Source organism: Scyliorhinus torazame, chromosome 5, assembly GCF_047496885.1.
Source record: "Scyliorhinus torazame isolate Kashiwa2021f chromosome 5, sScyTor2.1, whole genome shotgun sequence".
In the NCBI taxonomy this organism is placed as follows: domain Eukaryota; kingdom Metazoa; phylum Chordata; class Chondrichthyes; order Carcharhiniformes; family Scyliorhinidae; genus Scyliorhinus; species Scyliorhinus torazame.
The window spans coordinates 213,979,455-214,004,881 of record NC_092711.1 but is presented as its reverse complement, the minus strand read 5'-3'; the positions used below and the strand labels follow the sequence as shown (position 1 = coordinate 214,004,881).

The following is a 25,427-nucleotide window of genomic DNA, read 5'->3' as shown; positions in this document are numbered from 1 at the left end:
CATGTTGGGGTCTGGGTGGGTGGGTGGCAGGGTGCGTTCTTTTTGGCAAGACTTAACCCAAACAACGAGCACCCAAGGGTGCAGTGCTCTGATCCAGTTTACACCTTAGGGATCACAAAAAGAACATTTCATGGAAATCAGTTTGTTGTTCTACAGCACCATATTTTTTTGCATTCTGAATGCTGGCTCCACTTTCCACATCACGTGGGAATTCACTCTCCAGATCTGTGGTGAGTGACTTGGTCGAGTCTACCTCCACCTTTTACAGAAAATAATTTTCTGTGCTTAAGCAAAAGGACCTTGCTTTGTGAAGAATTTTAGTGCTATTAAATTAGATCCAGAATCTCCCAAGATATTCTTTAAAATATTCTTCTCTCTGCCCCACAGCACACCATGGATAGGGGCAAGAAGGCAGAATGAATCACAGCTGGAATGGGGCTCAAACCTGTATTTATACTGTTGGCACCAATTTGATTCACATTGGGTGTCCAGCCAACACCTTTCCCAACCCCTCATTTTTTAAATAATATGCTTCAACACATGACATAATACCTGGATCCATTTCTAAAAATAGGCAGCTTATAAATGTTTGCAGCAGATATCATTTATTTCTTCAATGATTCAACCACAACAAGATCATTTTGACAAACTTATATTCATATAGAAGTAATTAGGTAATTAAGAGTTGGCACTGTCTCTAGGCTTGACTTGGAAGGGAGCTGCCTAAAGCTTAGTATTCCTAATTGGATAATGGGTGGCTCCAACATGTCAGAAACTGTAGAAGAGAAGGTGGTTTTGTATGTGAATGTTTTGCATTCTAATTATAGAGCAGTCTGTGTAGGTCTAAATGTTGCATTGATTAGATTGAAGCCATAGAATTGCTGTCAAGAGCAGAACAGGTTAAAATTAAAACCACTCCATTTATAGACACATGAAAAATGTTGAGTGAAACCATTCACTCCTGGTGTGGCAAAAAAAAAGAGTAACTGCTTTTCTGTAGCGTGTTCAAATTTACTGCTGAACTATTCTAGAGAAATTAATAAACATATCAGCTTCCAACACAGACATCTATCAGTCAAGATGCAACAAAAATGGTGCCCCCCCCCAGACAGTAAAATATTCTGCTCATCAATGGTTACAGGCGTTCAGAGAAGTCGGTGTCAAAATAAGCTGAAAAAGTGGCCCTGCTTTGCTACATTCCCTCAAATTACACATGTGTTGTTAAATCACTATGTTCAAGTCCTGGCATATATGGCATGATTGTATTTTATCATTTATGCTTTCTCACGTCAAGCGGGATAGAAAATGACAGACATTACCACCAATTGTCACTTAACTTCTATGTCTCCATAGTTTTGTTGAGCAATGCTCTTACAGATATACAGTTAGCTAGTAATGCTAAAAGTCATAGGAAATTTCATTTTGTATTCTCACATTTTTTAAAAAAACTCTATTCACAATACAAATCTGTATTAAGGACTACATGATGAAAACGCTTTAGTTCACATATCAGCTTAGTTAATATACATGAAAATGCACACTCATTGTTGAATCAAGTGTCTGGTCAATTCTAATGCCAGAGGAACCTTTTGCGAGCCCATGCCAGCATGGTATCATTCAGAAATTGAATTCCTGTACACTATGCAAGGCGATGTTGGTAGTTTTTAAATTGAAAGATATCCTCCTGCAGGAAGAATGCCTATATTTTTTTTTAAAAAGTGAAGTTCATTCCCTCAAAAGAATCACATAGCATCTTTCTGCCTTGGCTGTCCTCTGGTGCTGCTTTCATTCCTCAGAGGCCAGTTTGATCATGTTCTCCTTACTGAATTTAAATAGGTGCCACCCTTCTTGTTTTGACAAATCCCGAGCACCACGTTTTGTGTAGTATTCTATAGAGGCCTTGTTCCATCCCACAACAAGAAAATGCATACTGCAACACCTGTTCTGGATTGCTATCTAAACACAGTGAAACAGAAATTTAATTTAACTCAGCGTCAAAAAGAGCTTTAAAATCCTAAAGCACTATATTTGACAGTTTTTGAGAAATCTTGTATACTCATTTACCTGACTAATCCTCTTCAGGATTTCAGATCCTATACCCAAACCTGCAAGCAAAAACCAAAGCTTTCTTTCAAAACATCTTTTCACTTCCGCACAGAAATATTGAGGAATTGACTGATTCCTCATGTCAAAGGACTCAACGATGAGGAAAGGAAAGAGCTGGCCTCTCAAGTCTTCAAAGGAGACAATTGAGAATTTTTAAAGATGCATTCAAGAGGGAACAGAAATTGTGAATGCAGAGAACACTTTTGAGCTAACCGTAACGAGTATGGAAAGGGGGAGAAAAGATAGATACACCAAGGCAAGCCGAGGAACAGATGTCAGAAAGCACGCTATCCGAAAGCTGAAATGGTTTACAAATATGGTAGTGGAGTTAGGATCAATCTAGCTCTTTAGTAACATCTTATGAGGATGGAAGGATATTCCGAAAGATGTGCTTATTAGGTGAATTGGACATTCTGAATTCTCCCTCCGTATAACTGAAGAGGCGGCGTAATGTGGCGACTAGGGGATTTTCACACTAACTTCATTGCAGTGTTAATGTAAGCCTACTTGTGACAATAATAAAGAGTATTATTATTTGTTTCTATGAAAGGATAAGCACAATCTTAATAATTAAAAAAATACCTTTAAATGTACACCAGTAGCATTAAGGATAGTCAATAAAACGTTTCGTGGATAATTGGAAGTGACAGTACACCTTGCCAAGATTGTTGAAGTAAAAAATCTGATACATGGACAGAAGTGGTACATTGCAGTAGGATACCTCTACTAAAGCTAGCATGCAACTACAAGGTAACACCATCGAGACCCACAGAAATGCTGGAAGGATGGAATCCTACAATAAACAGGAGGCTCCTGTTTACTGTAAGACAATTCCACACAAACTTTGAAGAGATAACAAATCGGTTAGACCAAGGAGAGCCAATGGATGTTATCTATCTTGACTTCCAAAATGCCTTTGATAAGGTGCCTCACGGGAGACTGCTGAGTAAAATAAGGGCCCATGGTTTTTGAGGCAAGGTACTAACATGGATTGACGATTGGCTGTCAGGCAGAAGGTTGGGATAAAATGTTCTTTTTTGGAATGGCAACCGGTGACAAGTGGTGTCCCGCAGGGTTCCGTGTTGGGGCCACAGCTGTTCTCTTTATATATTAACGATCTAGATGACGGGACTGGGCATTCTGGTTAAGTTTGCCAATGATACAAAGATAGGTGGAGGGGCAGGTAGTATTGAGGAGGTGGGGAGGCTGCAGAAAGATTTAGACAGTTTAGGAGAGTGGTCCAAGAAATGGCTGATGAAATTCAACGTGGGTAAGTGTGAGGTCTTGCACTTTGGAAAAAAGAATAGAGGCATGGACTATTTTCTAAACGGTGACAAAATTCATAATGCTGAAGTGCAAAGGGACTTGGGAGTCCTAGTCCAGGATTCTCGAAAGGTAAACTTGCAGGTTGAGTCCGTAATTAAGAAAGCAAATGCAATGTTGTCATTTATCTCAAGTAGCTTGGAATATAAAAGCAGGGATGTACTTCTGAAGCTTTATAAAGCATTAGTTAGGCCCCATTTAGAATACTGTGAGCAATTTTGGGCCCCACGCCTCAGGAAGGACATGCTGGCACTGGAGCGGGTCCAGCGGAGATTCACACGGATGTTCCCAGGAATTGTAGGGCTAACACGATGAACGTCTGAGGATCCTGGGATTATATTCATTGGAGTTTAGGAGGTTGAGAGGAGATCTAATAGAAACTTACAAGATAATGAATGGCTTGGATAGGGTGGACGTAGGGAAGTTGTTTCCATTAGCAGGGGAGACTAGGACCGGGGGGCACAGCCTTAGAATAAAAGGGAGTCACTTTAGAACAGAAATGAGAAATTTCTTCAGCCAGAGAGTGGTGGGTCTGTGGAATTCATTGCCACAGAGGGCGGTGGAGGCCGGGACGTTGAGTGTCTTTAAGACAGAAGTTGATAAATTCTTGATTTCTCGAGGAATTAAGGGCTATGGAGAGAGCGGGTAAATGGAGTTGAAATCAGCCGTGATTGAATGGTGGAGTGGACTCGATGGGCCGAATGGCCTTACTTCCGCTCCTATGTCTTATGATCTTATGGTCTAAACTGACAATCACATTGTTCCAACCGACGCTTGTTGGATGCTGTCTCAAAGGATCTTTACTTCGTAGCAGACAGCTCAAGGATCCTCCTTTCCACCATGGACAGACCTGGAAACAGGTGAAACTGCCTTATTTGGGGGCGAGCTCAGTCAGAAATCGTTTATCAAGTGCGGCAAAGTGGAGAATAAAATTTGGTTAATGCGGAGAGGGCTGTCAGTTGAGACACTGGTCTGATGTGTCTTAAACTTAATTGTGAAAAATTAGGATGTCTCCTAAAAATGCAATCAGCAGTACTGCTTACCTCTGTATGGTTCCATTACATAAAAATCTTCGAGATAAATCATCTTCCCAGTCCACGGATCATATGTGAAGTAATACATGGCAAAGCCCACAACTGTGTGCCCTGAGAATAAAGGAATATTTATCTTAGAACATACAGTCCATGAGGAGAGTGATAAAACAACTTTGTAGGGGAGAGAAACGATGCTTGAGGGAAGGAAACAATAACCAGGTCAATGAACATTAAAGTAATATAAAAATTAGCTGACAGATTGTTGGCAGTGGCAGAGAAATACACATCATGAATATGTACATGTCCAAACATACAACTCGTGACTCAAAGAAAGAAATCTGCCTTTTGAATATTAAACTTTTTCATATTGGCTCAGAGACAGGAGTCCAACCAATCAGATACAAAAGGCTAAATGTTTCCAGCCCTTTGGAAACAGGCTGGGAACGGAGAGGGCTGGTCATATGACAAGGTTAAGTGTCATAAGAGGAGCCCGATGTCTTCCCCCTGCCACAGCATATTACCAGCGGCAGAAACCTCAAAGTCACAGCTGCCCACTGGGTGACATTGAGCCAATTAAGATGTACTTGCCACCCATGCCAGCATTTTACCAATACGTGGGAATGTTGCCAAGTAAACCCTGGCGACCTCCCAGTGGATTCACTGTGGAATGAGGGTCCTCCATTATAGCTGCTCCAAGGTTTGAGAGGGACCTTGGTGGCAATGGCCATCCGTGACAAAAACAACACTACCCCCTCCCGCATTCTGGGGCCTTCCTGCCAGGTCCTGGCCAGCTCAGCAAAATTACCTATTTTGAGTTTGGTTCACCAATGATGCACCATCTTCATTTTGAAGTCCCAGCAGTGGCCACCGTCTATTAGTGAGGCTGCCGGGCAGCTCTGGGAGGTGGGCCATCATCCTCAATTGGACGTCGGTCTCAATGGCAGGCTCTTAATTAGCCGCTGCAAGTCAAAATGCTTCTGCCAAACCCATCACCAGCCACCACATTGTCTGTACCTGCTCTCAGTCCTGGTGACAGGACTTCTCAATGTCTGGTAAAATTCAGACCAAAGCTGCCAAAAATTATGATGAAGAACAAAGGCCCGTTGTATGACCTAACTAGAATTATAGTTACCGAATTGATAGATCTTGCCAGCTATACCATGGAGGAAAAGATCAATTATTTTTGGACAGGTGTTCTTAATAGCAGTGTATATAAATACTGGAAGCAAGAAAGTTTCAGGGGCAGTTTGACAGGCTGACAACTGGGAGGGCGGTAGGGCAACTGTGCAGGGCAAGAGGGGTGCACTATGAGTATGGGGAGAAAGCAAGCCGCATGCTGGCGCACCAGCTGCGGAAGCAGGCTGCGTCCAGGGAAATATTGAAGATACGGACTGGGGCTGGGATGTGGTGTCGGAGCCAGGTAAGATAAATTTGAGGCATTTTAGAGAGTATTACCAACGACTTTATGAGGCGGAACCGTGGGGGGGGGGGGGGGGGGAAGAGGAGGGGGACATGGGGCGGTTTCTGGACGAGCTGAAATTTCCCCAGGTGGAAAAAGCAAAGAGGCAGGCATTGGCGGAGTCCCTGGGGCTGAGGGAGGTGCTGGATTGTATCGGGTATGAAGTCGGGGAAGGCCCCAGGGCCGGATGGGTACCCGGCGGAATTTTATAAAGAATTTGCGGCGAGCCTGGCACCATATCTGTTGGGGCGTTTAATGAAGCACTGGAGAAGGGGGAGTTGCCGGAGACGATGATGCAGGCAGTAATCACACTAATCCCCCAAAAAGGGAAGGATCCGGTGGAATGTGGGTCGTATAGACCCATATTACTATTGAACATGGATGTGAAAGTATTGGCTAAGTTGATGGCGGGGAGGATGGAGGACTGTGTCCCGGGGTGGTTGCAGAAGATCAAACAGGCTTTGTGAAGGGCAGGCAGCTCGCGCGTAATATAAGACGGCTGTTGAATGTGGTGATGAATCCATCGGGGGCTCTGGTACCGGAGGTTGTGGTGTCCATGGACACAGAGAAGGCATTTGATCGGGTGGAGTAGCGGTACCTGTTCGAAGTTTTGGGAAGGTTTGGGTTTCGGCCGAGATTTGTGGCATGGGTGCGGTTGCTGTATGTGGCACCAAGAGCGAGGGTGAGGATGAATGATATGAGCTCACAAAGCTTTGACTTACACAGGGGTACGAGGCAGGGGTGCCCACTGTCGCCGCTGCTGTTTGCGCTGGCCATAGACCCATTGACGATGGCTCTCAGAGGGTCGGTAGAGTGGCAGGGGACAACGAGGTGACAGAGGAATCATCGGGTGTCGCTCTATCCCGATGACCTCGTTGAATGTTTAGGATCCTAACAGGATTACGGGCCTGTTGGGGAGATTTGGAGGGTTCTCGGGGTACAAGCTGAATGTAGGGAAAAGCGAGGTATTCCCGATGAATGAGCTGGCAAAGCGGGCTAATTTAGGGGGGGATGCCATTTTACGGTAGCGAGGGATAGGTTTAAGTATTTGGGGATTCAGGTAGCGAGGGAATTGAAAGGGCTCGAGAAGTGGAACTTAACGAAACTGGTGGAGGAGGCTTTGGGGGATCTTAAGAGGTAAGATACACTGCACTTAACGCTGGCGGGGTGGGTCCAAGTGGTGAAAATGAATATTCTGCCAAGGTTTTTTTAAATCTTTCAGGCTCTCCCGATCTTTATACCAAAAGCCTTTTTTCAGAAAGTGGGCACGATTATCTCGGTCTTTGCATGGGCAGGAAAGGTGCCGACGGTGGGAAGAAGGGGTAGAGTGGGTTAGGATGGAAGAGGAATCTTGTAAGGGGTCTAGTTTGAGGGCTATGGTGCCGACAGCATTGCCAATGGCTCCAAGTAGGTATTCAGGGAGCCCAGTGGTGCAGTCCACGGTGAAGATATGGAATCAGCTGAGGAGGCATTTTAGGATGGAATGGATGTCGGTGCTAACGCTGCTGTGCAAGAATCGTAGGTTTGAGCTGGGGGGGATGGATAGTGTATATAGGAAGTGGGGCTAGTCAAGGTGAGGGATTTGCATTTGGAGGAAGGGTTCGCCAGTCTGTAGGAGCTAAGGGAGAGGGTAGAGTTGCTGAGGGGTAGTGAGTTCAGGTATCTGCAGATTAGGGACTGCAATGTCTGGAAGCGGTTCCCTAGGTTGCCAGGATATACCCTGCTGGAGTGACTGCTGCTACCGGATGTGGAAGGGAGGGAAAAATTGGGGATATATATACACATATATAATTGGCTGGGTGGGCAGGGAGGTGAGCGCGTGGTGAAGATCAAGGAGAAATGGGAAGTGGAGTTGGGAATGGAGATCAATTGGGGAGTATGGAGTGAGGCACTGTGTAGGGTATTCGGGACCTCCGTTTGTGCAAGGATGAACCTGATACAGTTTAAGGTGGTGCACAGAGACGTGGGGGCCTCGGTGTGGACCCTGATACGGGGGAACCACCGGTTTGTCCCAGGGAGAATAGATGGGAGGCTTTTTGGGGTGGCACAGGGCAGGGATAAGAAAGTTGGGGGACCTGTTTGTGGATGGGAAGTTCGCGAGCCTGGGTGAGCTGGAGGAGAAGTACGGGCTCCCCCTGGGAAACACCTTTAGGTATCTACAGGTAAGGGTGTTTGCCAGGCGGCAAGTGGTGGAATTCCCGCTGCTGCCACCATGCACGGTACAGGACAGAGTGCTCTCGGGGGTGTGGGTTAGAGAGGGGAAGATCTTGGCAACATACCAGGTGATGCAGGGGGAGGCGGCCTTGGTGGAGGAGCTGAAAGGTAAGTGGGAGGAGGAGTTGGGGGAGGAGATCGAGGGGGGGACGTGGGCAGATGCCCTTGGGAGTGTGAACTCTTCCTCTTTGTGCGCGAGGCTCAGCCTCATACAGTTTAAGGTGCTGCACAGGGCACACATGACCCGGGACAAGGATAAGCCGTTTTTTTGGGGGTGAGGACAGGTGTGTTTGGTGCTCAGGGAGCCCAGCAAACCACACCCGTGTGTTCTGGGCATGCCCAGCGCTGGAGGAATTTTGGAAGGGCGTAGCGAGGACGGTGATGAGGGTGGTAGGATCCAGGGTCAAACCGGGCTGGGGGCTCACAATATTTGGGGTTGCAGGGGAGCCGGGAGTGCAGGAGACGAAAGAGGCCGGTATTCTGGCTTTTGCGTCCCTGGTAGCCTGGCGAAGGATTCTTCTTCAGTGGAAGGATGAGAGGCCCCCAAGCGTGGAATCCTGGATCAAAGATATAGCGGGGTTTATTAAATTGGAGAGGGTGAAATTTGCCTTAAAGGGATCGGTGCAAGGGTTTTTCAGGCGGTGGCAATCGTTCTTAGACTTCCTGGCAGAACGATAGACAATGGTCAGCAGCAACCCGGGGGGGGGCGAGGGGGGGGTACTATTTTATTTTTGTTTGTCTATACTGGGGATCTGAGGGGGTGTATATATGGGTGTATATATTTGCTACGTTTGCTATGTGTTTCGGCAGGTGTTAATTTATTATTTATGTATAGGGGGGGAGGGGGGCATGGGGTTGTTTTGTTTTGTATTTAATTTTATTGGGTTCCTTTTACATTTTGTTGTTGATTTTTGTGAAAACTTTAATTTAAAAAAAAAAATATTTTTTGAAAAAAGGTGGTGCACAGAGTGCATATGACTCGGGTGAGAATGGGCGGGGGCCAACGAATCACGCGCGCACATTTTGAGGTTGCGATAAAATTGGGCGGGAGTGTTCGCGGTCCTAGCCAGGATACTGGAAGAGGAGGTGGATCCAGACCCTTTGGTGGTGCTATTTGGAGTTTCAGAGAAGTTGGCGCTCATGGAGAGGAGGAAGGCCGATGTCGTGGCATTCGCCTCTCCGATTGCTGGAATGGCGGTCGGCATTGGGGGGTAGCACCGGGGTTGACCTGTACGACTTCCTGTGGTTAGAGAAGATAAAGTATGAGTTGAGGGGCTCAGCAGGGGAGTTTGAGAAAAGGTGGGGGACGTTTGTGACCGTGTTTGAGGAGCTGTTCATCGTGGGGGGGGGGGGGGGGGGGGGTGATGGGGAGAGTTGGTGTGGAAAAGGGGAAAAATCTGTACAGACTTTATATTTGATTGTTGGGAAGTATGTTTCCCAGGGTGTTTACTTGCTTTGATACAAGCTTGTAATAAAATAAGTTTTTAAAGAAAGTAAATACTGGAATTAAGACGCTATAAATGACTTCTCATGTTGTTCTTCAGAAATTCTAGGCAATAGTGGATTCATCTTGAAAATCGATTCAATTCCCTGAAAAATGACCTGCTATAAAGTTGATGATTTAAAGTAACATGTGTTCCCACGGCAAGAATGGCAAGAGCAGTTTATTACTTCCAAATCTATATATGAACAGATAAAATCTCATCTAGTTCACTAATATCCTGCAGGCCCATATGTGATACGATGTGGGGGCAAAGTCTCACCTTCAAACTAAGGATATCCTGCATCATGTTGCATTACACTACCACCATGCTAGGGAGGATAGATTTCAAACTGGGATCTAGCGGCTGTGGGCCATCAGAATTGTTTACAATCACAATCCGTAATTTCATGGCGCAACATATTGCTCACTCCATCAATTGAAACAATGCTGGTTCAAAGAAGAGTGCAGGAGCATATGTCAGGTCTAGGACTGGACATCAAAAATGATATGCCTGTAATATCGCTAACACAGGAATACATACACGTTAAACAGTGGAGGCAGCAGGAGTAAAATGATCCCACAACTAATGGAGCAGATCAAAGCTCTGCAGTCTTGTCACATCCAGTCATGAAGGGTGGTGGAAAATATTTCATCCAGCTTTGACAGTGTATCATGTTCTCTTTCCAGCACTGAAGGATCACCCTTAACGATGTGCTCAGATGCACGAGTGAGTATCGAACCCTGGAGCTGTGAAGCAATTGTGCTATCCACAATGCTACCGTGCTGCCCATTAATGGACCTCAGCAGTCCCCGGACTATGAAAGCAAAATATTGCTTGGGGTTTCAGAGTTTGGTGAATAATCAGCTCCCAGCACCACCAGATTAGAATGGCACCATTGGGGGCAGCACGGTGGCGCAGTGGTTTAGCCCTGTTGCATCACGGCGGCGAGGTCCCAGGTTCGATCCCAGCTCTGGGTCACTGTCCGTGTGGGGTTTGCACATTCTCTCCGTGTTTGCGTGGGTTTCGCCCCCACAACCCAAAGATGTGCAGGCTAGGTGGATTGGCCACGCTAAATTGCCCCTCATTTGGAAAAAATGAATTGGGTACTCTAAATTTATATAAAAAAAGAATGGCACCATTGCCTGGCGAGGAGAGCAAAGGAGTCCTGCTTTCCAGCCTCGAGTTAAAATGCCTTCCAAGACTCACTGTCAACCACATGAGCTGACTGACCTTTAGGGCAAAGCACTAAGTGTCCACCAGGAATCCCAAGAGTGTATGCATCAACAAGGTATTGACTGCACGAACAGGGGCATAATTTAATTATCTTTATTGTCACAAGTAGGCTTACATTAACACTGCAATGAAGTTACACATTCTGACACCTGTTTGGGTACACAGAGGGAGAATTTAGAATGTCCAATTCATCTAACAGAACGTCTTTCGGGACTTGTGGGAGGAAACCGGAGCACCCGGAGGGAACCCATGCAGACACGGCGAGAACGTGCAGACTCCTCACAGACAGTGACCCAAGCGGGAATCGAACCTGGGACCCTGGAGGTGTGAAGCCATAGTGCTAATCACTGTGTTACCGTGCTGCCCTTCAAAATGAATTGTCCTTTAGAGAACCCTAGCTAAACAAAATAATCTTACCACTTCGCGTTTGGACCTCTTTTGCTACTTCAGCAATGAGACAGTGATAACAAGGGTGTTCACCAAAGCCATCTTCTAGCAAGTCTGCAACAAAGAATATCAAGGTGACTATTCAATTTCCTGAAGAAAGGTAACAATCCATTATATGATTGTAATATGACCATTAGATTACAGTCGAAAGATTCTCCGACCCCCGCGCCTGGTCGGCGAATCGCGGGGGGGGGGGGGGGGGGTGGTCGCGTGAATTGCGCCACGCCGCCCCAACGCCAGCCCGCCGATTCTCAGATGCCGATTCTCGGGTGCCCTCGGCATCGCCGCCGCGCTGGCGGGGGCCGTTGAAAGCGGCCACCCCGGTGATTCTCCGGACCTCGACAGGCCGAGTGCCCGCCGAGTTCGGCTGAGTCCCACCGGCGTGGGTTACATATGGTCCCATCCGTTCTGTCTGCGGAGGCCGTCCTGGGGGGGGGGGGGGGGGGGGTGCAGGGGGGGGATCCGGCACTGGGGGGTACTCCACGGTGGCCTGGCCCGCGATCGGCGCTCCCGGTCGGCGGGCGGGCAAGTTCCGTAGGGGCCTATGTTCCTCCGCGCCAGGCCCCTATAGGGCTCCACCATATTGCCCGGGGGCCGGCGCGGAGGCGGGAACCCACACGCATGCGCGAACTCGCTCCGGCTATGGCGCGCGTGCGCAGACCCGCGCCGGCCATGGCACGGCGGCTTTCGGGCGCCGGAGCTGCGGACACCACTCCGGTGCTGTACTAGCCCCCTAGGAAGGGGTGGATACCTGCCACTTGAGGCCCGTTGACGCCGGAATGGCTCTTACCGTTTTTCATGGCGGCGTCAGAACTTGGCTGCGGGATTGGAGAATCGCGGCCATCACCTCAGCTGGGGGGGTGGGTGAGGAGTAGCCTTGTAGGGAGTTAGATTTGCCAGAACCTCAGCCCTTGTCCAACAGATTCAAGATTCTTGCTCTCTGTGGACAAAAGCGGCCACAGTAGGGAGGATGAGCAAACTGACCACAGCACCGTGGTAACAGGGAACCATTCAAGTGGGGGAGAGAATGAATGAAAATCGCTTACTGTCACAAGTAGGCTTCAAATTAAGTTACTGTGAAAAGCCCCTAGTCGCCACAAGCGAAATATAGTCTTATCAGGGACAGTATAGTTGGGGGTATAGGCACTGTTCTCTCTGACCAGGATCAAGAGTCCCGAAGGCTGTGTTGCCTGCCTGGTGCTCGGGTTTGGGATATCTCATCTGGGCTGCAGAGGAACTTGAATGGGAGGGTGACAATCCAGTTGTCGTGGTCCATATAGGTACCAATAATGTAGGTAGAACAAAGCCAAAGGTTCTGCTGAAGGAATAGGAGCAGCTAGGGGCTAATTTAAAATGCAGAACCAAAAGAGGTAATAATCTTTGAATCACTACCTGAGCCACAAACTAATTTGCACAGGGTCCATAAGATTAAAGAAGTAAAAGTGTGGCTCAAAGATTGGTGTGGGAGAAATGGGTTCGAATTCATGGGACATTGGCACCAGTATAGCGGAAGGAGGGAGCTGTTCCGATAGGGTGGTCTTCATCTTAAACTTGCTGGGCAGATCGCATATCTCAGGCAGGGCAGGTTAATGAGGCTGATAGTTCGAAAATGAAGGGACAGAACGTTTGGACATCATATTGCTCCAACGAAAAAGACAAGGGCCAGGCTCCCCTACCCGGCGGGGTGGGGAGTCCCGCCGGGATGGAGTGGCGTGAACCACTCCGGCGTCGGGCCGCCGCAAAGGTGCAGATTTCTCCGCACCTTTAGGGGCCAAGCACTCACCGTGAGCCAGGTTGAAAGGACTTCGTCGGACGGCGGAAGTCTGCGCATGCGCGGGAGTGTCAGCGGCCGCTGACGTCATCCACGAGCATGCACAGGGGGGGGGGGGGGGGGGGGGGGGGGAGGGAAAAGAGTGCCCCCATGGCACAGGCCCGCCCGCGGATCGGTGGGCCCCGATTGCGGGCCAGGCCACCGTGGGGGCACCCCCCCAGGGCCAGATCCCCCCGCACGCGCCCCCCCCCCCCCTCCCCCCAGGACCCCGGAGCCCACCCGCGCCGCCTAGTCCTGCCGGTAAGAGAGGTGGTTTAATTCTCGCCGGCGGGACAGGCATGACAACAGCGGGACTTCAGCCCATCCCGGGGGGGTCGGAGAATCCCGCCCAAGATTAGGGAAATTTGACAATAGAACAAACTTTAAAGGGTTTGTGTCTGAATGCACAAAGCGTTCAGAACAAAATTAATGAGCTAACAGTGCAATTAAAGACAAAGGGGATGATTTGGTGGTGATTACTGAGACATGATTGCACGGATACCAAGTCTGGGAATTGAATATCCAAGCGCACTCAATGTTTTGGAAGGATAGACAAAAAGGAAAAGGTGGTGGTGTAGCTTTGTTCGTAAAGGAAGGGAGCAGTGCTATAGCGAGGAATGAGAAAGGCTATGGAGATCAAGATGTAGAATCAGTCTGGGTAGAAATAAGAAATAAGGGAAAGAAGTCCTTGGAGGGAGCAATCTATAGGTTAGAGCAGGGACAGGAATGGTTGTTGCAGGTGCCGGGATTTAGATATTTCAGTAAGCTCAGGGAAGGTGGTAAAAGAGAGGGAGGGGTGGCATTGTTAGTCAAGGACAGTATTACGGTGGCAGAAATGACGTTTGATGAGGACTCGTCTACTGAGGTAGTATGGGCCGAGGTTAAAAACAGGAAAGGAGAGGTCACCCTGTTAGGGGTTTTCTATAGGCCTCCGAAAAGTTCCAGAGATGTAGAAAGGATTGCAAAGATGATTCTGGATAGGAGCGAAAGCAACAGGGTAGTTATTATGGGGGTCTTTAACTTTCCAATTATTGACTGGAAACGCTATAATTCGAGTACATTAGATGGGTCCGTTTTTGTCCAATGTGTGCAGGAGGGTTTCCTGACACAGTATGTAGATAGGCCAATGAGAGGCGAGGCCATATTGGATTTGGTACTGGGTAATGAACCAGGACAGGTGTTAGATTTGGAGGTAGTTTGGTGATAGTGACCACAATTCGATTACGTTTATTTTAGTGATGGAAAGGGATAGGTATATACCGCAGGGCAAGAGTTATATCTGGGGGAAAGGCAATTATGATGTGATGGGGCAAGACTTAGGATACATCGGATGGAGAGGAAAACTGGAGGGGATGGGCACAATGGAAATGTGGAGCTTGTTCAAGGACCAGCTACTGCGTGTCCTTGATAAGTATGTACCTGTCAGGCAGGGAGGAAGTGGTCGAGCGAGGGAACCGTGGTTTACTAAAGCAGTCGAAACACTTGTCAAGAGGAAGAAGGAGACTTACGTAAAGATGAGACATGAAGGTTAAGTTAGGGCGCTCGAGAGTTACAAGTTAGCTAGGAAGGACCTAAAGAGAGAGCTAAGAAGAGCCAGGAGGGGACATGAGAAGTCTTTGGCAGGTAGGATCAAGGATAACCCTAAAGCTTTCTATAGATATGTCAGGAATAAAAGAATGACTAGGGTAAGAGTAGGGCCAGTCAAGGACAGTAGTGGGAAGTTGTGCTTGGAGTCCGAGGAGATAGGAGAGGTGCTAAATGAATATTTTTCGTCAGTATTCACACAGGAAAAAGACAATGTTGTCGAGGAGAATACTGAGATTCAGGCTACTAGACTAGAAGGGCTTAAGGTTCATAAGGAGGAGATGTTAGCAATTCTGGAAAGTGTGAAAATAGATAAGTCACCTGGGCCCGATGGGATTTATCCTAGGATTCTCTGGGAAGCTAGGGAGGAGATTGCTGAGCCTTTGGCCTTGATCTTTAAGTCACCTTTGTCTACAGGAATAGTGCCAGAAGACTGGAGGATAGCAAATGTTGTCCCCTTGTTCAAGAAGGGGAGTAGAGATAACCCCGGTAACTATAGACCAGTGAGCTTTACTTCTGTTGTGGGAAAAATCTTGGAAAGGTTTATAAGTGATAGGATGTATAATCATCTGGAAAGGAATAATTTGATTAGAGATAGTCAACACGGTTTTATGAAGGGTAGGTCGTGGCTCACAAACCTTATAGAGTTCTTTGAGAAGGTGACCAAACAGGTGGATGAGGGTAAAGCAGTTGATGTGGTGTATATGGATTTCAGTAAAGCGTTTGATAAGGTTCCCCGTGGTAGGCTACTGCAGAAAATACGGAGGCATGGGATTCAGGGTGATTTAGCAGTTTGGATCAGAAATTGGCTAGCTGGAAGAAGACAAAGGGTGGTGGTTGATGGGAAATGTTCAGACTGAAGTCCAGTTACTAGTGGTGTACCACAAGGATCTGTTTTGGGGCCGCTGCTGTTTGTCATTTTAATAAATGACCTGGACGAGGGCGTAGAAGGATGGGTGAGTAAATTTGCAGATGACACTAAAGTCGGTGGAGTTGTGGACAGTGATGAAGGATGTTACAAGTTACAGAGGGACATAGATAAGTTGCAGTGCTGGGCTGAGAGGTGGCAAATGGAGTTAAATGCAGAAAAGTGTGAGGTGATACATTTTGAAAGGAATAGCAGGAAGACTGAGTACTGGGCTAAATGGTAAGATTCTTGGCAGTGTAGATGAGCAGAGAATTTTCGGTGTCCATGTACATAGATCCCTGAAAGTTGCCACCCAGGGTGAGGGGGTTGTTAAGAAGGCGTACGGTGTGTTAGCTTTTATTGGTAGAGGGATTGGGTTTCGGAGCCATGAGGTCATGTTGTAGCTATACAACACTCTGGTGCGGCCGCATTTGGAGTATTGCGTGCAATTCTGGTCGCCGCATTATAGGAAGGATGTGGAAGCATTGGAAAGGGTGCAGAGGAGATTTAGCAGAATATTGCCTGGTATAGAGGGAAGATCTTATGAGGAAAGGCTGAGGGACTTGAGGCTGTTTTCGTTAGAGAGAAGAAGGTTAAGAGGTGACTTAATTGAGGCATACAAGATGATCAGAGGATTGGATAGGGTGGACAGTGCGAGCCTTTTTCCTCGGATGGTGATGTCTAGCACGAGGGGACATACCTTTAAATTGAGGGGCGATAGATATGAGACAGATGTCAGAAGTAGGTTCTTTACTCAAGAGAGTAGTAAGGGCGTGGAATGCCCTGCCTGCAACAGTAGTGGACTCGACAACACTAAGGGCATTCAAATGGTCATTGGATAGACATATGGACGATAAGGGAATAGTGTAGATGGGCTTTAGAGTGGTTTCACAGGTCGGCGCAACATCGAGGGCCGAAGGGCCTGTACTGCGCTGTTATGTTCTATATTCTATAGGTCTCCGAACAGTACTTCCGCAGTGGGACACAGTATAAACCAGGAAGTACTAGAGGCTTGCAAGAAAGGTACGGCAATAATCATGGATGATTTTAATCTGTAGATAGACAGGATTAATCAAATTGGTCAATTATTAAAATTAATCAAAAGAAGCCCTAAGAGAGAGTTCATTGAATGTAATAGAGATTGTTTCTTGAAACAATATGTTTTGGAACCAACCAGGGAGCAGGCTATTCTGGATATGTTATTGTGTAATAAGGATGGATTAATTAATGACCTGATAGTATTTGTTTTAAAATATTTTTATTCTCCATTTTCACATTTTCTTCAGAATTTACACCTCACCGACAAACAGTAAACGGTAACAAATACAAAGTCAATCCCCTTATCAACAACAACAATCCCATCCTCCCACCTCCCCCAAACAACGACCCACCTGACAATATAAACATCAAATAAAACAAACCCTCCCAAGAGGAAAAAAAAGAAAAAGGAATCAGGAATCGCCTATGGTCACCATTGAAATATATAGTCCAACCCCCCCCCCCCCCCCCTCCCACAACCGCCCCCACTGATATTCAACGCCATCCAATCCCCAAAAGAGTACCGTGAATGACACCCATGAATTTTAGACACCCCCCCCCACCCCACCCAGTCTCCTCCCCGCCACTTATTCTTGTAAACTCCTCCCCCCCAGCCTCGGTTCCTTCCCCCAACTTTTCACCCCGGCTAGACTCACGGAAACCTGTTCTACCAGGCTCCGATGGCCGCAGCCCTTCCCCCACCTCACTCCCATTCACTGGCCGGCTTAAACCAGCCAGGGTGGAGGCCCCCGTCCGGGTCTCCTTCCCCCTTGCCCGGTCCCAAGAAAACCAAGAAATCCCCTTTAGCACACAACCCCAGCATACACACCCAAGCCCCAAAGAACCATCATTGCAAAAGAAAGTCCCAACTCTTGTCCAAATATACAACGTCATCTCATTTAGTACATGCATCAACATGCAGTGAAAAAATAAAGTTGCATGAAGCTACATCAGTACAAGACCCGCTTTCAGTCCCATTTCTCAATTCTGCCACAGTCCTTCTGCCTTCGCAAACTCCTCCGCCGCTTCCGCCGTCCCAAAATAAAAGTCCTTGGATTTGTAAGTCACCCTCAACTTAGCTGGATACACTATGCCACACTGCACCTTGCTGATGTACAGTGCCTTTTTCACCTGGCTGAAGGCAGCCCACCTCCTCGCCAGCTCCACCGTAAAGTCCTGGTATATACGTATACCAGCTCCAGTCCACTGCACCACCCGCTTCTGCTTTGCCCAGCACAGGACCTTCTCCTGCATGCTGTACCTACGGAAACACACAGTTACTACTCTTGGTGGCTCAATTGTCTTTGGTACAGGCCTCCATGACCGATGAGCCCGATCCAGTTTGTATCGAGGGAGATTGTCCCCCTCCCCCAATAGCTCCGCCAACATCGTGGCAAAATACTCCATCAGCCTCGGGTCTTCCAGCCCTTCGGGCAGACCCACGATCCTCAGATTGTGCTGCCTGGATCTGTTTTCCAGGTCTTCCATTTTGGCTCGCAGACCCTTGTTGGTCTCTATCACTTTCCACAATTCCTTCCCCATCGAGGTGAGTTGATCATGGTGCTGCGATAATGCCTCTTCCAACATTCAGTGTTTCACCTTGCTCCCACACCTCTGCTGCTGCTCTCGATACCGCCGCCCTCACCGGGGCAGCGGTATCTCCTTCTTCATCGCTTCCTTGTGCTTTGTGAACTGTTTTTCAAGTTCCACAGCCATCACCTTGGTCATTTCTTCTGCCGTGAGCAATGCGGCCTCCCCTGCTGCTCCAGCCTTCCCTTTCCTTACCGTTCACGTGCTGACTCTTCCACTCACTGGTGGACTTTCATTAACCCCCTTTTTCACGATCGTTTTTTCCCCAAACTGTGCCTTCTTACAGCTTTTTCAGCCTCTGTTGCCCCTGGGACCGGGCGTTAAAACTCCGAAAATTCTATTCCCGAGCGGGAGCCCTCCAATGTGCGACAGCCTCCCGCCGTTACCGGAAGTCCAATGGCCTGATAGTTAAAGATCCTCTAGGGACTAGTGTTCACAGCATGATAAAATTTCAAATTCAGTTCGAGTGCAAGAAACTGGAGTTAAACAAAGTTAATTACATAGGCATGAGGACAGATTTGGCCCTCGTGGACGAGGCAGGAAGATGAAAAGGTAGGACAGTTGTTTAAGGAGATATTTAATTCCTTCCAACCAAATTATATTCCAGTGAGGAAGAAAGATTGTAAGAGGGGGAAAGCATCCATGGCTGAGCAAGGAAGTTAAAGAAAACTGAAAGACAAAAACTAAGGCAATGTTGCAAGTGACAGGTTGGAAGGTTGGGAAACATTTAATGATCAACAAAGGGTTACTAAAGAAGTTATAAAAAGAGCAACGGTAAATTATAAAAGAAAACTAGCGCAAAATATGAAAAAGGATAGCAAAAGCTTCTACAAGTAAATAAAAGGGAAGAGAGCAGCTAAAGTAAATGTTGGATCAGGCCGGAGAGTTAATAGTGGGAACAGAGAAATGATGGGAGACGCTAAATCAATATTTTGCCTCAAGTTTTTACGGTGGAGGACACGAGTACCATTCCAATAATGGAGAGATATTAGGAAGGGAGGAATTTAGAACAATTATCATCAATAGGGAAAAAGTACTGAACAAACTACTGGAATTGAAGGCAGACAAGTTCCCAGGGCCTGATGGCCCACATCCTAGGGTCTGAAAGGAAGTGGCAGCGGAGATAGCGGATCCATTAGTTACACTATTTCAAAATGCCCTGGATGCGGGAAAGGTTCCAGTGGATTGAAAAATACTAATGCAATGCCCTTATTCAAAAAGGGAGGGAGTCAGAAAGTAGGAAACTATAGACCAGTTAGTTTAACAGTCATTGGGAAATTATTGGAATCCATTATTAATGAAGGAAGAATAGAACATTTGGAAAGTTGAAACTCTATCCAGAGTCAGCATGGTTTTCTGAAGGGTAAATCATGTTTGACTAATTTGCTAAGTTCTTTGAAGATGCAACTAACCAAGCTGATATGTAGTATATCTTGACTCCCAGAAGGCATTTGATAAGGTGCCGCACAAAAGTTTAATACACAAGATAAGATCACATGGGTTAAGGGTAATTTATTAGCTTGGATAGAACTCTAGCTAAATGACAGAAGGCTGAGATAAATGGGTCTTATTCTGGTTGGCATGACGTAAATAGTGGGGTGACACAGGGTTCAGTCCTTGGGCCCCAACTATTTACAATGTGTATGAATTACTTGGATGCAGGGGTAGAAGGTACTATAGCCAAATTTGCAGATGACACTAAAATAGGTGGGATAGTAAGTTGGAATGAGAAAATAAGAAATTTACAAGTAGATATAGATAGATTAGGTGAGTGGAGTTTACGTGCATAAGTGTGACATTATCCATTTTGGTCCGAAAAATGGAAAGGCAACGTATTATCTAAATGGAGTGAAACTTCAGAGTGCTTCGGTGCAGAAGGATCTGGGTGACCTCGTGCATGTATCTCAGAAAACTAGTGTGCAGATTGTCATGATAGGGAGATATTGGGAATTTGGGTACAGAAATGTGGTTCAAGATGTAGCAGGCAATTTAGGGGTTAGACTAGACTGAGGGAAAAGACTGCTAGCAGCAGAGTCAAAAGAATAGGCCCACAGCCTGAGTTACCTTGTCTCATTCAGCCTTAACCTCGTTAGTGGGATGCCTCGGTTCAGCCAGGATGATCCACTCAAGATCCATTGTCATTCGGGGCAACCTCGTTTGACCAGCCATCAGCCCATCACAGAGCCTGATGACCTATTTGTCCGTCAATCAAAGGTTAGTTGCCTATAAATGGCTTAGCTCTTGTTCTTTTGTATAAACGGGAGTTGGCAATCAGCCAAGAAAATGATAAGGAATTAAAGTCTAGAAACCCAAGTGAACCTTTGTTTGAGGGGCTGGGCAGTGCTTAGCGAGAGAAAGAGAAGAAAATGCTGTTCTGAACAGTTACAGAAAGAAGGCTGTAGAAATCAACCAGAGAAGTCACAAAAGTTGCCACTGCGTCAGGCTTTGGACAAGAGTTCTGGACAAATGTCCCTCACAAAAGAAAAATGTCTTTGCAAATGCAAGTAATGTCTTGGACGGTCTGTCGAAGTGGCAAGAGAGCGGCATGGTTATTTAAAGTGATGTTTAATGGGAACTAGCGTCTTCAGGTTAAGAAACTTCTAATAATTTGTTAATGTTAGAGCTGAAGTAAAAGTTTAGATATTGTTTTCTTTTAATAAAGTTTGTTTATAAAATAACCAAATCCTATTTCTTACATTATCATTCCTGGAACAAATCGATCTTTCCGCAACGCTCTAAAACTTTAAAACACTATGGCTTCTGGTCCAGTCTCTTAGACACTGTTGAGACCAGACCAGGCGTCCATAATAAGGTGCAGCAGGTAATAAGGAAGGCAAACTGAATTTTGGCATTTATAGCTCAAAGGATAGAGTCTAAAAGTAGGGAAGAGTTGCTGCAACTGCGTAAGGCATTGGTGAGACCACACCTAGAATATTGTGCATTATTTTAGTCTCCTTATTTAACGAAGGATGTAGTTGCATTAGTGACCGTTCAGAGGAAGTTCACTAGATTGATTTCAAAGGGCAGCACGGTAGCACAAGTGATTGGGCAGCACGGTAGCACAAGTGATTAGCACTGTGGCTTCACAGCGCCAGGGTCCCAGGTTCGATTCCCCGCTGGGTCACTGTCTGTGCGGAGTTTGCACGTTCTCCCCGTGTGTGCGTGGGTTTCCTCCGGGTGCTCCGGTTTCCTCCCACAGTCCAAAGACGTGCAGGTTAGGTGGATTGGCCATGCTAAAATTACCCGTAGTGTCCATAAGGGTTGGGAGGGGTTATTGGGTTGCGGGGATAAGGTGGAAGTGAGGGATTAATGTGGGTCGGTGCAGACTCGATGGGCCGAATGGCCTCCTTCTGCACTGTATGTTCTATGTAATCTATGTAATAAGGGGTTGGTCTTATGAAGAACAATTGATCTGTTTAGGCCTATACTCCCTTGAGTTTAGAAGAATGAGAGGATATCTAATTGAGGTATACAAGATGATAAAAGGTATTGACAAAGTAAACGGAGAGCAGATTCTTCGTCTTGTTGTGCAATCTAGAACGTGAGGTCACAGATTTAGGATAAAGGGTAGCAGATTTAAAACATAGATGAGGAGAAAAAACTTCTCTCAAAGGGCCGGGAATCTGGAATTCACTACCCCAGTGTGTGGTGGATACTGGGACATTGAGTAAATTTGAGGAGATAGATTTTTAATTAGTAATGGATTAAAGGGTTATGGAGAACAGGCAGGCAAGTGGAGTCAAGGCCAACATATGATCAGCCATGTTCGTATTGAATAGCGGAGCAGGCTCGAGGGACTGAATTGCCTACTCCTGCTTCTTGTTCTTATGTTCTTACCAGAAATTAGTATAGCTATTAGTGTGCTTAGGATTGTTCAGCAAGTTCTGCCCAATGATGGAATCACATATAACAGAGGACATTTTGTTTTGGGTTTGCTAAGTGCGGGCTGCTCGAGTACAGTCTGTCCATTACAAACAAGTGAAGCAACGTGCTGTTAGATTCCATCAGCCAATAGTAGGGAAATACAGCCTACATACCTGGCATTGCGCCACCATCCTAATTCAGTCTAGTGCGATGGCGGTGGCAATAAGATAATGTCACTGGATTAGTAATCCAGGGGCCCAGGCTAACAATTTGGGGACATGGGTTCAAATCCCACCATTGCAGTTGGTGGAACTAAAATTCAATTAATAAATCTGGAATGCAAAACTAATATTAACAATTGCTTACTGTTGCAAAAACTAATCTGGTTCACTAATGTCCCTTTAGGGAAGGAAATCTGGCGTCTTTACTCTGTCTGGCCAACATATGAGCCCAGATGCATGGCAATATTGTTTACAACTGTCCCGTGAAATGGCCTAGTAAGCCACTCAGTTCAAGGGCAATTAAGAATGGGCAACAAATGCTGGCCCAGCCAGCATCACACACATCCCATGAAAGCTTAGGAAGCCTATAGTTCCCTATTGCTTTACCTATGCAATGCATCTCCTGACTTGCTCCAAAAACCAATTCAAATTGAATCCAATTCACGGTCCCAACAAAAGAAACATACGAGAACAGACATTACATCCGATCTTGATCTTAGTCAAAATGCTGAGAAATGATTGCGACATGTACAATCTACCCTCTGACAGCATTAGCCAAATAACTTTTCCTTCAGTACATTCTGATGGACAAGGATAATGGCTTACCTTTTTCTGTCAGCTTGACTGCATTTGCCATGTTTTCATATGAAGCAAGTTCCTTTTTAAAATAGAATTGTGTCCATTACTACTTAATAATCAACTTTTACAACTGAAATTAGTGCATTGAAACACGGTTCATCAAAATGCATTCCTTTTGTATTGGTTATATATCTCTCCATTAGGTGGGCTTCTGGTGGTGGCCATGAGTTGAGCGGCCGCACAAAAGGTGGCTCTCATGTAAGATCTTTGACTACGGCCTAACCCCAGCAAACGGGCACCAAAGGTACCTACGATCCCCCACCCTAACCCATCGACCGCACTGCCAAGCAAGGTAGGGAAAAAGTCAAACGCCAAACCGAAAAGCCAGCAGAGACGAGGGGAGGGGAACCTCAGCCTCGGAGCCGGCAGCCACCGTGGAGGCACAGAACCAGGGAGAGCTCCCAGCGCAGACCCAGGCGCTGATGGACAAGCTGACGGGCTACTTCACCTCTGAGATTCAGAGACACAGGGAGGACATGAGGAGACCCCTCCTGGCAGCCGTCAAAACGGCAGTGGAAATGGTGACAGCCCCCATGAGGGAGGCAATGGGCAAAATGGAGCGGAGGCTGGAGGCCCAAGGGAAGACAAGGGATCTCGAGTAGGCCACCACAGACCAAGGGAACTGAATCGCGGTGCTCGAGGCCGAGATGGAGCGCCTGGTCAGAACTCAGATGGAGCTGAAGGACAAGGTTGACGACCAAGAGAACAGGTTGCTTCGGCAGAACTTGAGAATCGTGGGGCTGCCGGAGGGGAGAAACCCCACGGAGTACGTAGCAGCGATGTTCGGGAAGCTGGTCGGCCAAGCCCCGGGTGGTAGCTCACGGGTCGCTTCGGCAGCGACCCAAGGCGGGGCACCACTGCAGGCGATAATCATGAGGTTCCACAGAGACCAAGATAAAGAGCAGATCCTGAAGTGGGCAAAGGGCACGAGAGGGTGCAAGCGGGAAGGACATCTGCTTGTACCAAGACATTGGTGCAGACCTGGTCAAGCACTGGGCCGAATTCAACAGTGCATAATCCGCCTGTACAAACAAATGCAAGGTGCGGGTTGGCATACTCTACCCCGCCAAGCTATGGGTGATATACCAAGGCAAGTAGCACTACTTTAACACCCTGGTGGGAGCCAACATGTTTGTCCAGAAGAATTGGCTGGGCAATCACTGATAGCAGTAATTAGGTGTGAAATCATAGGGTATAGTTTCCTCAGGGACAGGAAAGAAAGGACGGCCAAGCAGCGGCTGATTGATTCCATTCTGGAGGCGGGTCAGTGGTACTCCACAACCCTAACCGTGGAACTGCTGGCGGAGAGGAAAAAGCTGCAGAAGGAATTGGACCTGCTTCCCACATGGAAGGCAGTCCGTCAGGCATGGGGTGGGGGACGGGGGTGGCCTGTCTACAGGCACTCCACACTCTGTCAGGTCTTTGTTCTTTTTGAGGATCAATGAGCTCGAGGCCTAGGCCTGCATGGGTGATAGGGCCCCCTTTGACAGTGCAACACCTACCGTTTCACCTCCTCCCTTCCCACCATCCAGATCCCCAAACTCTCCATCCAGGTGAATCGTGATTGATGTGTACTTCTTTCAATTTAGTATACAGTATTTGCCACTCACAATATGACCTCTTCAATATAGGGAAGACCAAATGCATATTGTGTGACTACTTTACTGAACATTTCTGTTCAGCACACACAGTGTAACGAGTTAACAAAAGGATGAAACAGAATTGAAATATTGAGAATGTTGGGAATCTGAAATATTAAGGAACAGAAAAGACTGTGTCATGGGAATGTCACTTTAAGAAATGTTTGTCTTCTCAAGTGGCTGCAGTGATGTCAGTATGTGGGTGGAGCTGGGCTCTGGCTCTGCTTTTTACTTTCGTTTTGAGCTGGAAGTTGTTTTGGGCTCTGAGTTTTAGTTTCGTTTTCAGTTGGAGAGCTGCATTCAAAACAAGGAGGTGTATTTTGGTCTCTCTCTGCCGCTAAAGAATGGTTCCAGATCACTTGATGATTTCAAAGTAATACCTGTTTCTATAAGGAATGCAAACCTACTGTCCTTGTTAAAAAGGGTCTTTGACTTCTGCATGTTAGGAAGGTTACTACGGGTTATCTATAAAGTACTGTATCTTTGGGGGGGGGGGGGGGGTGTTGGTAGTTGGTAAGATGTTTACTGGGTGTTTATAAAATGTTAACTGGATTCATAGAATAAACATTGTTTTTCTTTAAAACGACTTTAGGTCTCTGTTGCATCACACCTGTAAAGTGGGCCCTTGTGCTCCCCATAATCAAAATATATTAAAAGTTGTGTGTCAGTTGTGGTGTTCTCTAAAGCCTGGCCCATAATAACTTTCACTGAAGTTCGACACAACCTCACCTTTCAACTGATACCTTACCTTCTGGCTTCAACATTAAATTTAACTACTTTGGATTGTAACCACTCCTCGCATTGCCTTAGGTGGGAGGCTCTGGTAATAGGAGG

General features: G+C 46.7%; 1 protein-coding gene across 2 annotated transcripts; it reads right to left on the bottom strand.

The window, feature by feature from the left end:
- Window positions 1-588: 588 nt before the first annotated feature.
- Window positions 589-22,969, bottom strand: LOC140420937 (diamine acetyltransferase 1-like). Of its 2 annotated transcripts, XM_072505108.1 has the most exons (5): window positions 22,921-22,969; window positions 11,271-11,354; window positions 4,473-4,574; window positions 2,065-2,105; window positions 589-1,956 (listed from the first exon to the last, which is right to left on the bottom strand). In XM_072505108.1, the coding sequence occupies exons 1-5, from the start codon at window positions 22,949-22,951 to the stop codon at window positions 1,786-1,788; spliced, it is 429 nt and encodes a 142-aa protein (XP_072361209.1). In that variant the 5' UTR covers window positions 22,952-22,969; the 3' UTR covers window positions 589-1,785. The 2 variants fall into 2 exon arrangements, with proteins under 2 accessions (XP_072361209.1, XP_072361210.1); XM_072505109.1 differs by lacking the exon at window positions 2,065-2,105.
- Window positions 22,970-25,427: the final 2,458 nt, after the last annotated feature.